Consider the following 13045-nt stretch of genomic DNA (forward strand, 5'->3'; position numbering starts at 1 on the left):
TGTTTCCTCTATATTCTGTAATTTAATGTGTGCTTTAAAAAGAAAAAAATAAGAATGTAAAACATTGACAGTTTTTGTATAAGATGGCTAAAGACAGTTCAAGTCCTTATTATATTTTTAATCGAAAGCATTACATTTATTGTTGTCATATCATCATGACATAAATTTTACCAGGAAATACAATAGATTATGCAACAATACAATAATATATGCATCGCAATACCCATTATTTTCAGAGTATGTCCCGGCCATTTTCAATTAATCAACATTTAGTCATTGTTTGATCTCATTTACCAAATATGGCAACATCAGAGGCAGTATACATGTGTTTTAAATGCAGTATAATTCTTCAAGGCAGCTTAAAAATACTAAAATCAACAAAAATCACATTTAAACCACATAAACAGTATGTTGGATACTGTCTACGAATCACAACAAACAAGTAACAAATTATGTACATAAATTAATTACATTACATTTCATTTATGCTTTTGTCAGATGCTTATGCGCCTTGCAGTGCATTTAAGTTCAGTACATTTTATCATTGTGTGTTCCCTGAAATATAATATATAAATATATACTTAAACAATAGTATATGACAATAATGCAATGATTATTTGTTATAATTGTTCTTAATGCATTATTATTTTTTATAACATTACTTGAAGGTACTTTACAGAATACCATGCTATTAACATAACAGCAATCATACAGCGGAAAAAAATGCAAGATCACTGAAAATCTTTTACACTAATTTGAAATTTAAAATTCAAATATGAATAAAAGCCTTACACTACCTGTACATAGATCATCGCTCTTCAAAAACATTTGATTAACAAATGCAGATGCCACACCTCAGCCACAACCTCTTTGCATTGATTGTTTTCCTTTGAGAAACTGACCAGCTGATACGGCCATGAGTTACTTTATAAGTCTCCTGTACTGTATAATGCAATTGTCCCTAAATAAAAAACGCTATTAGCGGCACTACTTCTAATGATAATAGAAATACGAATGATAATAATGAATGCAAAAATCTAAACACTGAGAAAGTAACTTAACTTGAACTTTAACAAATACCTACTTTACTGATCTTTTTAAATAATGAATTATTCAATTATTTCAGTTGTGAGACTAATATATGAATCCTAACAAGGTGGGTCTGTTTTTTGCAAATCCTTCCAAAACTCGACTTGATCTCTTAAGCTTGTAGTAGTGGTGGCGATGAGTCTGGAGTATCGACAGCGGTTATATTTCACAGGATTAATGTTAAATAAGCTTCCCGTTGGAGGGAACGTTAGCGCTATACCTAAATGCTTCATGCACATTCCTAAATAAACATCTTCTATGTAAACCGCTTTGACATGTTTTGCTGCTTCCAAAAGCTTCTCCGGCAGGTCTAAAGACAACACGTACCCCAAGCCCAAAGCGTAGGTTGGATATACCACCGGGTTGAAAACTCTTTTTGGGAGATACCATTTAGAGCTTGGGTTTCTAGCTACCACACCACCCCTGGTTACAAGTCCAGTCATATAGTTTTCTTTTGGCGCAGACAGAAGCAGTTTCACCAAGTTGTTCACGTTGAGAAATATATCCGAGTCGACTTTCATCACATAGGAAGCGTTCCGACAGTACAGAGTCAACCATTCGAGCATCACCATAGTCTTGATGGTGAGATTATGGTAGCTGTCTAAAAAATCACTTTGGAGAAGATCGTGATACTTCTGGCTTTCCTCTTGCAGTTGTTCCTGAAGCGCTGTGTCTTCTTCAAGAGCCGATAAACCCAACAGAAAAAACATGCTCACAATATGGTTCTCCACCAATTTCTCCGAACCCCACGTGTCTCGGATGGCCTCCCGAGCGGCCTTGTTGCTCGAAGCCACTGGTACCATCAAAACCACAAAAGGCTTTTCCCTTTGGCACTTCTCTGGCTCATTTATAACAAAATGATACTCGTGTGGATAAGCTACGTAGTATTTGTCAGGACGTTTCCACGATTCGTCAGAACTTGTCGATGTAGACAGCATGGTGAATGCCTCAGAAAGAAATCCAATCGTTGATGCCCAAGTATCTATTAATACGGAGGAATCCAGGTAGCACATCAGCAATGGGACCAGCAAAATGATGGAGAGGACATATGAGCGTTGAGCTCTGCACTGAAATCCAAAGCAACGTCTATGTAAAGATGCAAAAAAATTGCTTTTTGTTATGAAACATCATGTACAAAAGTTACATTATCAATACAATTTTATTTAAAAGAAGTATAACCAATATGGCACTTCTAAAAACTCATGCTCCTACACTGTAAAAAAATTCCCTAGAAATTGCAGCTGGGTTGCCGGTAATTTACCGTAGATTTAAATTTATGTTTTTAACTGGCAACATTTTGTTCAAAGTTAAATGAACATTAAACATTTACAAGTCTTTGTCTTTATAGAGTAAAACTAAAAAAACAGCATCAAGCAAAACATTCTGGGATACAAAATCTGAAGCAAAAAACAGAAAAAGGTTGATGATGACTTCTGCTTCCCAGAATGCTTTGCATGAGGCTGTTATTTTACAGTTTTATTCTGTAAAGATAAATACTTGTTAATATTTTAAATTGATTGAACTTTGAACAAATTCTTGCCAGTAAATTACATAAATGTAAATCTACAGTAAATTACCGGCAAACCAGCTGCAATAACATTGTAATTTCTACGGAATTTTTTTACAGTGTATACTTCACAAATATATATCTCTAACATGCATTAAATTGCGAAAAAGAAGTGCCCACTTTAAATAACGTTACTGTACCTTTGATCCTCATTGATGTCAATCTCCTGCACCATCTTTCTGCTGTTCCTTGAGTCTAAGGCATCATCCGCTTTTCCCACATGCCTTTTGAGGAATTTATTCCTTTAGTACATAGTGAGTCAGATGTTTTTGTCTTTGAATAACCTGTTCTGCGACTCATGCTTAAGTGAAAGCCAATATCGACCATTCTAATATAAACAAAAGCATGCAAATATAACGTGTCATGTGCATTTGTCCTAATGGCAGTAAAACGGATAAAAAATTGCAATGGATGTTCTCCAGGTGCACGTTTCACAACGCCCCAATAGCAGGCTGTTTAGTGCCTAACATTTGCCAACCACAGTAAAATGACCTGAGATTAATTTGGCCGAGATGTCAACCTGCGGAGAGGTACAGTAGGTTGTGTTTTTCCATATTAGGCAGTATGATTTTAATAGATTACAATCAATTGGTATGACTTTACTGCGACATATAAAACATCTTCAATTCATTAACCACAAAGGTAAATCAGTGCTTAACAAGGCAGTGACTGGGTTGGCGTGTTTGCTTTGTATCACATTACAACGGAGGCTCTTTTAACAAAACATGTTAATGTGGTCACAGGTGGATATCATTCTGAATGGGTGCAAAACAAATCTTTTAAAGCAATCATCATTATAAAAGACGGAAAGGTGAAGGAGAGGTGGCCTAAACATGCCCTGTTTGAGCAAGCATACACTCGTGTACATAATTAAAGTACACATGAAAGTTTACTCTCTTCGACTAGATTTCAAATCATTTTAATGCTGGTAAACAAAACAGAAACAAGCATTGATTGAGAAACGCAGACTTGACATGAAAGACAAGTTATTTAAAAAGTATTTATCAATTTAATTACACTGTGAAAAGTTGGATCGACTTAAAGGGCATCTATTTCATTTCTAAAACAATGTTATTTTAAGTATTTGGTATAATACAATGTGTGGTTTATGGTTCAAAAAACACATAATTTTCCACATACTGTACAATTTTGTAGCTCCAGATTTTCCCTTCTTCCTGAAACGCACTGATTTTGTACAAAACTCATTAATTTGAAAAGCTTGGTGTCCCTGATTGGCCAGCTAATCGATACGTTTTGATTGGCCAGAATACCTCTTGTCAGCTGGAAATGTGACGCTCCTTACCATGTTTAAAAGATTTGCTCACAATGCAATGCTAACAGGAGTTAACTTACAGGCTGTGAGTCCGAAGCGGGAGGGATTATAATGTCGGTCAGCAATCCCAGGAAGTAAACTGTTGCCTACAATCCGTGTGTTTGTTGTAGTCCAAGAAAATAAATTTACATTGGAGACGATAACTCGCGTCATCATTTACTTTAGGGTTTGTACCTTTTGCATATCGTTAACATGTACAAATACGCACTTACAAGGAAATGTAAGATCGTGAATCGGACCATAGGTGCCCTTTAAAGAATTACTTCAATTGGTAACTTCAATGTAAGTAAAATTTTCACATAAATTGAAATTTTAAGTTGAAAAAAATCCCTAAATTTTTTAGGTTATCAAATGAAGTAATTTTGTACATTTTAATTTTAAAAGTTAATCCAACTTGACCCTTTTTATAGTGTAAATGGCTAGAGGTTTAACCTTGTGAAGTATATAAAAAAGTCAAAGACTGTCACTCGTGATGATATACAGCAGGTGTGCACTGGCTATTTTTTAATCACACTTACATACACAATAATAATGCAATCAAATATAGTACACTACATAAACATTACACTGTAAAAAATGCAGCATTTTTGTCAAATCAACATATATTTTTATGCTATTGTATAACTCAGTGGTAGAGCATTGCGTTTGAACCAAAGAAACACACATACTGATCAAATGTATACCTTGTAATGCCCTGTAAGTCGCTTTGGATAAAAGCGTCTGCAAAATACTAAAAATTAATGCTACTTTAACTTTAAAAATTAAGTTCAAATAATTTTAAATTGTTTTTATAAGTTATGTCAACTTATCACAGGTAAAAACTTTGCTTCTAACCATCAGACTACCTGCCCGCTTTGTTTCTTCACACAAAATAACCTCCTGGATAGCAATCAGTCTGATTTCAAAAGCAGTCACCCCACTAAGGCTGTGCTGCTCTCAGTCATTGAAGCCCTAAGGCAGGCAAGGGCAGCCTCCGAATCTTCTGTGCTGATCTTATTGGATCTATCTGCCACTAATCACCACATCCTCCTGTCGACCCTCATAGCTATGGGTGTCTCTGATACAGCACTTCTATGGTTCAAGTGGTACCTCTCAAGTAGGTCATTTCAAGTATCCTGGAGAGGTGAGTCTTGGAACCCCAACGTCTTGATGCCGGGGTGCCTCACGGCTCTGTGCTTGGACCACTGCTCTTTTTGATATACATGACATCCCTGGGCTCTGTCATTCGAAAACATGGCTTTTCCTACCACTGCTATGTGGACAACACCTTCATCTCACTCTGGATGAAGGGTCACCATCTTCAGCTTAACCTTGCGAAGACAGAACTGCTTGTCATATCATCTGAACCAAAGATTCAACACAACCTTTCCATTCAGCTAGGTTCCTCAACCATCACGCCTTCCAGGACCGCCAAAAACCTGTGAGTGGTCATTGATGATCAGCTTAGCTTCATGGAGCATGTTGCCAGCACCGTTCGCTCTTGTAGATTCATCCTCTACAATATTAGGAAAATTAGACCTTTCCTAAATGAGCACACTAGGTCCTGGTCCAAGCTCTTGCAATGCGCTACTGGCTGGGCTTCCAGCCTGCACGACCAAACCCCTACAGATGATTCAGAACGCATCGGCAAGAGTGGTCTTCAATGAGCCAAAGAGGGCGCACGTCACTCCTCTCTTTGTAAAGTTACACTAGCTTCCTATAGCAGCTCGCATTAAATTTAAAGCTCTGCTCCTGGCCTTTAAAACCACCACTGGGTCAGCACCCCCTTACCTTCACTTGCTTATATAGCCTTATGTACCCTCTCAATCCCTGCGCTCTGTCACCGAGCAATGGCTTGTGGTGCCATCTCAAAAAGGGAAAAAAAACATTAGCGTGTACCTTCTCAGGAGCTGTTCCACAACTGTGGAATGAACTGTTGGGCGCAATACGAACTGCTGACTCTGTAGCTGTTTTTAAGAATTGGCTAAAAACCCATCTCTTCCGCCATTACCTCACTTCCTAATATAGGACTTAATATCTTTCTCTATTTTTCCTTTATCTTTCTTAAAAAAGAAAAGAAAATGGAACTAACCAACTTTTGGCTATGTATACTGTGTTGAACTTGATAAGACTATTTCCAGTGCACTTATGTATTGCTGTTCTTGTGTTGCTATAATTGCTTCTTTTGTTTACCTCATTTGTAAGTCGCTTTGGACAAAAACATCTGCTAAATGACTAAATGTAAATGTAAAATAGTAGGTTAAAAATAGACTTAAAAAAGCAAGTTGTTTTAACTTCAAGCTGCATTTTTTTTTACAGTGTATGATTTACATTTCATAGGAAAAATATCTCAATAAGGAAAAGTAAAACAAATGAATATTGATTTCAATCTTCTACCTGATCTTACCCAGATATCAAGGTTATATTTTCACAGAATGTTCTTGATATTGTCTATGATTTAATGTCGAAAATCACAAAAAATAACTTGAGCTGAGTTTTCACATGCAGGGTCAAATATACTGTATATAAAGATTTGTAAGGTACACAGAGGGTTCTTTGCAGTAATGGTTCTCCAAAAAAAACTTTTGGTTCATTAAAATAACCATTTTTCTACAATTTTTATAGTCTAAAGAACATTCTTTTTCACTACAAAAAAACTTTATTTTAAATAATGAAAATAACAATAATAAAAGCATTTCAAGGGGTCATATGACATTGCTAAAAATAACATTATTTGGTGTAAATTAATTTGTTTACATGGTTTAAGATTTAAAAACACATTATTTTCCACGCAGTACATTATTGTTGCTCCTTTCTGAAATGCATAGGCTTATCGTTCTGAAAAAGTAGTGTGCACTGATTGGCTGGCTGTCCAGTGCGCTGTGATTGGCTGAATACCTCATGCGCATGAAGGTAATGGTACCATATTTGAAATATCAGCTTCCAAAGCTTCTCCGCATTCACTTTTAGAAAGAATATATCATTGGGTTTGAGACTTTATGGATCTTCTATATGCACAAACAGCTTTTAACGCTCCAAAGACAAAGGGAAACATGAAATCGCATCATATGACCAATTTAAACTAATGATCAAGCAAACTTTAATTTATAAGTGTTAGTTTACCTTTTAGTTTGTTCGAGTGGAACTTATAAAGCCAGTTTTCTTTTTGCAGGAAAGGTTTGCAGACCAGTGGTATGGCTTAGGTGTTGTTGACGCATAGACTATTATGGCTCTTGGGTAGACTATTACTGTTTGCATTGACCCAAGAGAAAGATTGTCTGTCCAAGCCTCTCCGGAGGTCCTCTTTAGCACTGACATCCAGACTGGCTACTCGCTCCTCCTTACGAATAATTTCTTGTTCATGTTTAAGTTCGAGATAGGAACGAGAAAATACGTGGAAGATTGACGTAGCGGGAAAAGCCATAATGAGGATGCCACTTAGTATGCTGCTAAAGGCCACGACCTGACCGGGTATGCTGCGCGGTACCATGTCTCCATATCCGACTGTTGTCATGGATATGATCGCCCACCAATAGGATGCAGGGATGCTGCTAAAGCTGTAGGTGCCTGGATCTTTCTTCTTTGCGAATTCTTTCTCTGCCAAGTGGACGAGAGGTGAGAAGAGAGCCACTGCCACACAGAGAAAAAGAAGAAGTAGTCCAAACTCTCGCATGCTCCGCTGCATGGTCAAACCCAAAGTCTGAAGGCCCAGCGAATGTCGTGCCAACCTCATCACGTACAGGATTCGGAGGGCACGCGTGAGACGCAGTATTAAACCCAGCTTGTCTAAATATCCGTGACCTGCCCCAGTGCTCCCGGGAAGCTTGGGTTCCTCCATCTCGTCTTTATCAACTACTAAGGAGATGTAGTACGGCAGAATGGCTATTACGTCTATGATGTTGAGTGGATTGCGTAGGAACTGCAGTTTGCTTTGAGCCTGTAGGAGGCGTAACATAAACTCCAGAGAGAACCAGGCCACGCACACCGTCTCTACTATGAATATGTTGCGACACTTGTCCAAGCATTCACCCTGTAAAAGGACAGCGAGCAAAAATACATGAACATAACATAAGCTCTTAACACAGAAAATTTATTTAACTCCTCAACCAAGCAAATCTGCTGCCTTTGATCATTAGCTTGACAATATTTATTGCAATATTATATTATTGCTGTGTTTGAATAAATAATATGACTTACAAATAAATAATATAACTTTAATAATTTTCAAGTTTAATAAGATTATATAATAAAAATGCTGGGTTATTTTACACCTATAATTGGATCAAAGGGGTCTTAATTAATAAATTAATCCATGCTAAGTTGTTTTAGCCAAAAATGCCAGGTTGTAGTTGGGTCAAAATAGGACAAAACCTATTGTTAAGTTTGTTTTAGACAAAAATGATAGGTTCTGTCACCCACATTGGGTCAAAACAAGGTAAAACCCAATTGTTAGGTTGTAATTTAACCTATGCTGGGTTGTTTTAGCCAAACATGCTGGGTTTCAACCCATAGTTTTAGCCAAAAAATGCTGGGTTGTGTCCTCCATATTGGGTCAAAGGTTGTATTCTAACCCCTGCTGGGTTGTTTTAGTAAAAAAATGCTGGGTTGTTTCACACTATAGTTGGGTCAACATAGGAAAAACCCCTTTGTTAGGTTTGTTTTAGCCAAAGAATTCTTGGTTGTGTCAACCATATTGGGTAAAAATAAGCCAAACACTTTGTTGGGTTGTGATTTAACCTATGCTGGGTTGTTTTAGCTAAAAATTTTGGGTTGTTTCAACCCATAGTTGGGTCAAAAGGGACAAACCCAATTGTTAGATTATAAATAAACCCATGCTAGGTTGTTTTTAGCAAAAAATGCTGGGTTGTGTCACCCATATTGGGTCACAAAAGGGTAAAACCCATTGTTAGATTGTAATTTAATCTATGCTGGGTTGTTTTAGCCAAAATTGCTAGATTGTTTCAACCCATAGTTGAGTCAAAATAGGACAAAAACCCATAGTTAGTTTTTGAGCCAAAAAATGCTGGATAGTGTCACCCATATTGGGTCAAAACAACGTAAAACCAATTGTAAGGTTGTAATTTAACCTATGCTAGGTTGTTTTATAGTTGGGTCAAAAGGGGCAAACCCAATTGTTAGATTATAAATAAATCCATGCTAGGTTGTTTTAGCCAAAAATGCTGGGTTGTTTCACCCATATTTGGTCAAATAGGGCAAAAACCCATTGTTAGCTTGCATTTTAACCTATGCTGTGTTGTTTTATCCAAAAATGCTGGGTTGCTTCAACCTATAGTTTGGTCAAAATAAGACCAAACCCACTGTTAGTTTTTTTTAGCCAAAAAATGCTGGGTTGTGTAACCCATATTGGGTCACAAAAAGATAAAACCCATTGTTAGATTGTAATTTAATTTATGCTGGGTTGTTTTAGCCAAAAATGCTAAGTTGTTTCAACCCATAGATGGGTCAAAATAGGACAAAACCCATTGTTAGGCTTTATTTTAACCTATGCTGGGTTGTTTTAGCCATAAATGATGGGTTGTTTCAACCCATAGTTGGTTCAAAATAAGACAAAAACCCATAGTTAGTTTTTTAGCCAAAAAATGCTGGATAGTGTCACCCATATTGGGTCAAAACAGCGTAAAACCAATTGTAAGGTTGTAATTTAACCTATGCTAGGTTGTTTTATAGTTGGGTCAAAAGGGGCAAACCCAATTGTTAGATTATAAATAAACCTGGCTAGGTTGTTTTAGCCAAAAATGCTGGGTTGTTTCACTCATATTGGGCCAAAATAGGGCAAAACCCATTGTTAGTTTGTAATTTAACCCCTGCTGGGTTGTTTTAGTCAGAAATGCTGGTTTGTTTCACACCATAGTTGGGTCAAAGTAGGACAAAACCCATTGTTAGCTTGCCTTGTAATTTAACCCCATGTTGGGTTGTTTTAGCTAAAACTGCTGGGTTGTTTCACCCATATTGTTTTAAAATAGGGCAAAACCCATTGTTATGTTGTAATTTAACCTATGCTGGGGTTTTTTTTTTGCCAAAAATGCTGGGTTGTTTCAACCCATAGTTGGGTCAAAATAGGACAAACCCCATTGTTAGGTTTGTTTTAGCAAAAATGCTGCATTGTGTCACCCATATTAGGTCAAAATAAGGCAAAACCCATTGTGTCACCCATACCCAGCATTTTTAAGTGTTTTTTTGTCAACCAATGTCAATGTTTTAGCCAGCATTAAAAATATAAAGCATTACTACACTTTTATTGCTGAATATAGCTAAGGGTGTTAAAAGGTGCAGCATTGCTTTAGCACCCAAGGTCATTGGTTCCCGATTCCAAGGGAACACACATACTCCTTGAACAGAACATAACCTTGAATGTCAACTTGAAAAGTCAATTGCGTTAAAGGCATCTCCAAAATGCATAAATGTAAATGTAATGAAAATAAAATTCTAGGGGGTCCTATTGTAACTGTATTTTTCAGTAGTGCACTTCAAATCAAAACAGCAGCAGTAATATGAAGGTATTGATTTTGAGTACCAACCCTGCTTTCGTGATCAGGCATAGTGCTGATGCACAGGCTGATCACTGTCACTCCAATCATGATCACCGAGAAACACGCAAAGATCTTCCCGAGCCAACCGGATTGAGGGTTATCCACTATGTCCTGTAGACATCTCGTGACCCCAAGGAATCCCTTCTCCGGTGCCTCGGTTCTCTGTACACTCAACCTCTTCTCCCTCCTTTCTTCCTCTTTCCTCTTCCTCTCTGCCACCTCCTCCACACGGGTCAGCATCCTGCGCCTGCAGCAGCGCTCCATGTGACCGGGGTCGATGCCCCAGTACGCGAGCTCATCTGACAGCGACACGGCACACACCTGCCGCAGCAGCCTGAGTTTGCCTGCAGCCAGGAAGTTTAGGATCACCCGGAAGGCCGTCGAGCTACGGTCGAAGAAGAATTCTCGCCTGGTCTCATCGTAGTCGTCGCAAAGCCGGGCTATGTCATCCAGGTTACTGCAGTGACATAACTGTCCCAGACGAGAGAGAGGGAATTGCTCCAGCGTGCTCCAGGGAAACGTGTAGCGATCCCCTCCGACGTTGATGAGGGCCAGTTTACTGTGGTCCACGTCTCTGGATGATGAGACGTCCTGTAGTCTCTGGGCCCGTTGAAAGTACACACCTTTGATGGTTTCGGTCTCTGGGATGTCTGTGAAGTACAGATCGAGACTGCTGTCGTCAGTGCTGACTGACAGGTTGCTAAAGTCTTGGTTGGTATTGCTGATGATTGGCATGGTGGCATTTGGGCATGCGAGTGAGTCGAATGATAATGGTTTCTGAGATCGGGCCTGGCAGACGACTGTGGACAAAAATAGAATTATATAACAGAAATATCACCAATTTCTAAAGTATATCAGGTTTGTTTTACAACAAAAACAGTTTAGGAAGTGCTAATGATGCATGCATGTCCGTGTTCAAATGCGTGCATTTAGGGAAGTGACACAGAAAACAAACTTCCACAACTTTTGCATTTGTTATTCATACAGTAGTTTGTAAAAATACATAAAGATAAATTCTGCTGCACCTTTATACACTGTCAGGAATAAAGGTACAAAACTGTACCTTCTCTGTCACTGGGGCTGTACCCTAAATTTCCGTTTGGTTCCTTTACAATAATACAAAACAAAATACAATTTTGGGTAGATTACCGTACCTTAAGGACCAACATTGTTAGAAAAAAGTCAAAATATGTACCCTAGCTGTCAGTGGGGCAGCACAATTTAAAAAGGTAATTGTATGGACCATACAGATATGTAAACATTTAGTACAGTTTTGTACCTTTATATCTGACATTGTATAGCACTGTGGCTGTAACGTGGTACAATGATGGTATCAGATTATAAAACCATTGTACTTTTTATACAATACTGTGCAAAGTCCTAGGCCACCAATGCATAAATACCATATATAATTATTTCTCAGTCTCTTTATAAAAATACAACATGCCATCTGTATGCAATATTAAAAAACAGAAAAGGTTATAGTGCAAAGAGAGATTGCACTAAATAGAGCCTTTTTGTGAGTCCATTTTGTTCTGATAATTGTGTTATTGTTTTTTTTTTACATTTTGTGCGCATGTTTCTTAATGTAAAATTACAGAAAAAAAAGTATCACGAAAAATTCCGTAGAAATTACATTGTTATTGCAGCTGGGTTGCCGGTAATTTACCGTAGATTTAAATTTATGTTATTTACTGGCAAGAGTTTGTTCAAAGTTAAATAAATTTTAAATATTAACAAGTCTTTATCTTTACATAATAAAACTATACAATAACAGCCTCATGCGAAGCATTCTGGGAACCAGAAATCATCATCAACCTTTTTCTGTTTTTTGCTTCAGATTTTGTTTTCCAGAATGTTTTGCTTGATGCTGTTTTTTTAGTTTTACTCTATAAAGACAAAGACTTGTAAATGTTTAATGTTCATTGCACTTTGAACAAAATGTTGCCAGTAAAAAACATAAATTTAAATCTACAGTAAGTTACCGGCAACCCAGCTGTAATTTCTACGAAATTTTTTTACAGTGCACCCCAGCTGCGGGAATTTTACAGTGTTTTTACTGATTTTTTTTTTTTTACAGTGAAGAAAGCAAAAATAAACATTGATTGTCATTAAGGGAGACATATCATTAAAATCTGACTTTTTTCATGTTTAAGTGCTATAATTAGGTCCACAGTGCTTCTATCAACTTAGAAAATGTGAAAAATATTAACCTAGTAACGTAGTTTTTGTAAACCATTCTTTAAAAACCTTTGAAAAAATAAGTCAACAATTAAAATGTGGTTCCCCTTGTAATGTCATAAGAGGATCTTATTATAATAATTCCGCCCCTTAATCTGCACTGTCCCACCATGGCACTGCCATTTAGTGCAGAGATCAGCTCATTTGCATTTAAAGGACACACCCAAAAATGGCAAATTTTGCTCACATGTACAAACAAGCAATTTTAACATGTTATAATAAATTATATATGATATGGTTGAGCTAAAACTTTACATACAGTAAGCTATGTCATCTGGGGACAAC

At 37.3% G+C, this 13045-nt stretch overlaps 2 protein-coding genes across 2 annotated transcripts; both read right to left on the bottom strand.

Annotated features, from left to right (window-relative positions):
* Positions 1-1148: 1148 nt before the first annotated feature.
* On the bottom strand, positions 1149-2918 carry LOC135743995 (beta-1,3-galactosyltransferase 1). The gene is made up of 2 exons (XM_065261918.2): positions 2797-2918; positions 1149-2175 (listed from the first exon to the last, which is right to left on the bottom strand). The coding sequence occupies exons 1-2, from the start codon at positions 2829-2831 to the stop codon at positions 1149-1151; spliced, it is 1062 nt and encodes a 353-aa protein (XP_065117990.1). The 5' UTR covers positions 2832-2918.
* Positions 2919-6399: 3481 nt separating this feature from the next.
* Positions 6400-11279, bottom strand: kcng4b (potassium voltage-gated channel, subfamily G, member 4b). Its single transcript, XM_065261631.1, has 2 exons — positions 10508-11279; positions 6400-7998 (listed from the first exon to the last, which is right to left on the bottom strand). Exons 1-2 carry the CDS (start codon positions 11252-11254, stop codon positions 7168-7170), a joined length of 1578 nt encoding a protein of 525 aa, XP_065117703.1. The 5' UTR covers positions 11255-11279; the 3' UTR covers positions 6400-7167.
* Between the last annotated feature and the right edge of the window lie 1766 nt (positions 11280-13045).

This window comes from Paramisgurnus dabryanus, chromosome 2, assembly GCF_030506205.2.
Source record: "Paramisgurnus dabryanus chromosome 2, PD_genome_1.1, whole genome shotgun sequence".
NCBI classification, from domain to species: Eukaryota; Metazoa; Chordata; class Actinopteri; order Cypriniformes; family Cobitidae; genus Paramisgurnus; species Paramisgurnus dabryanus.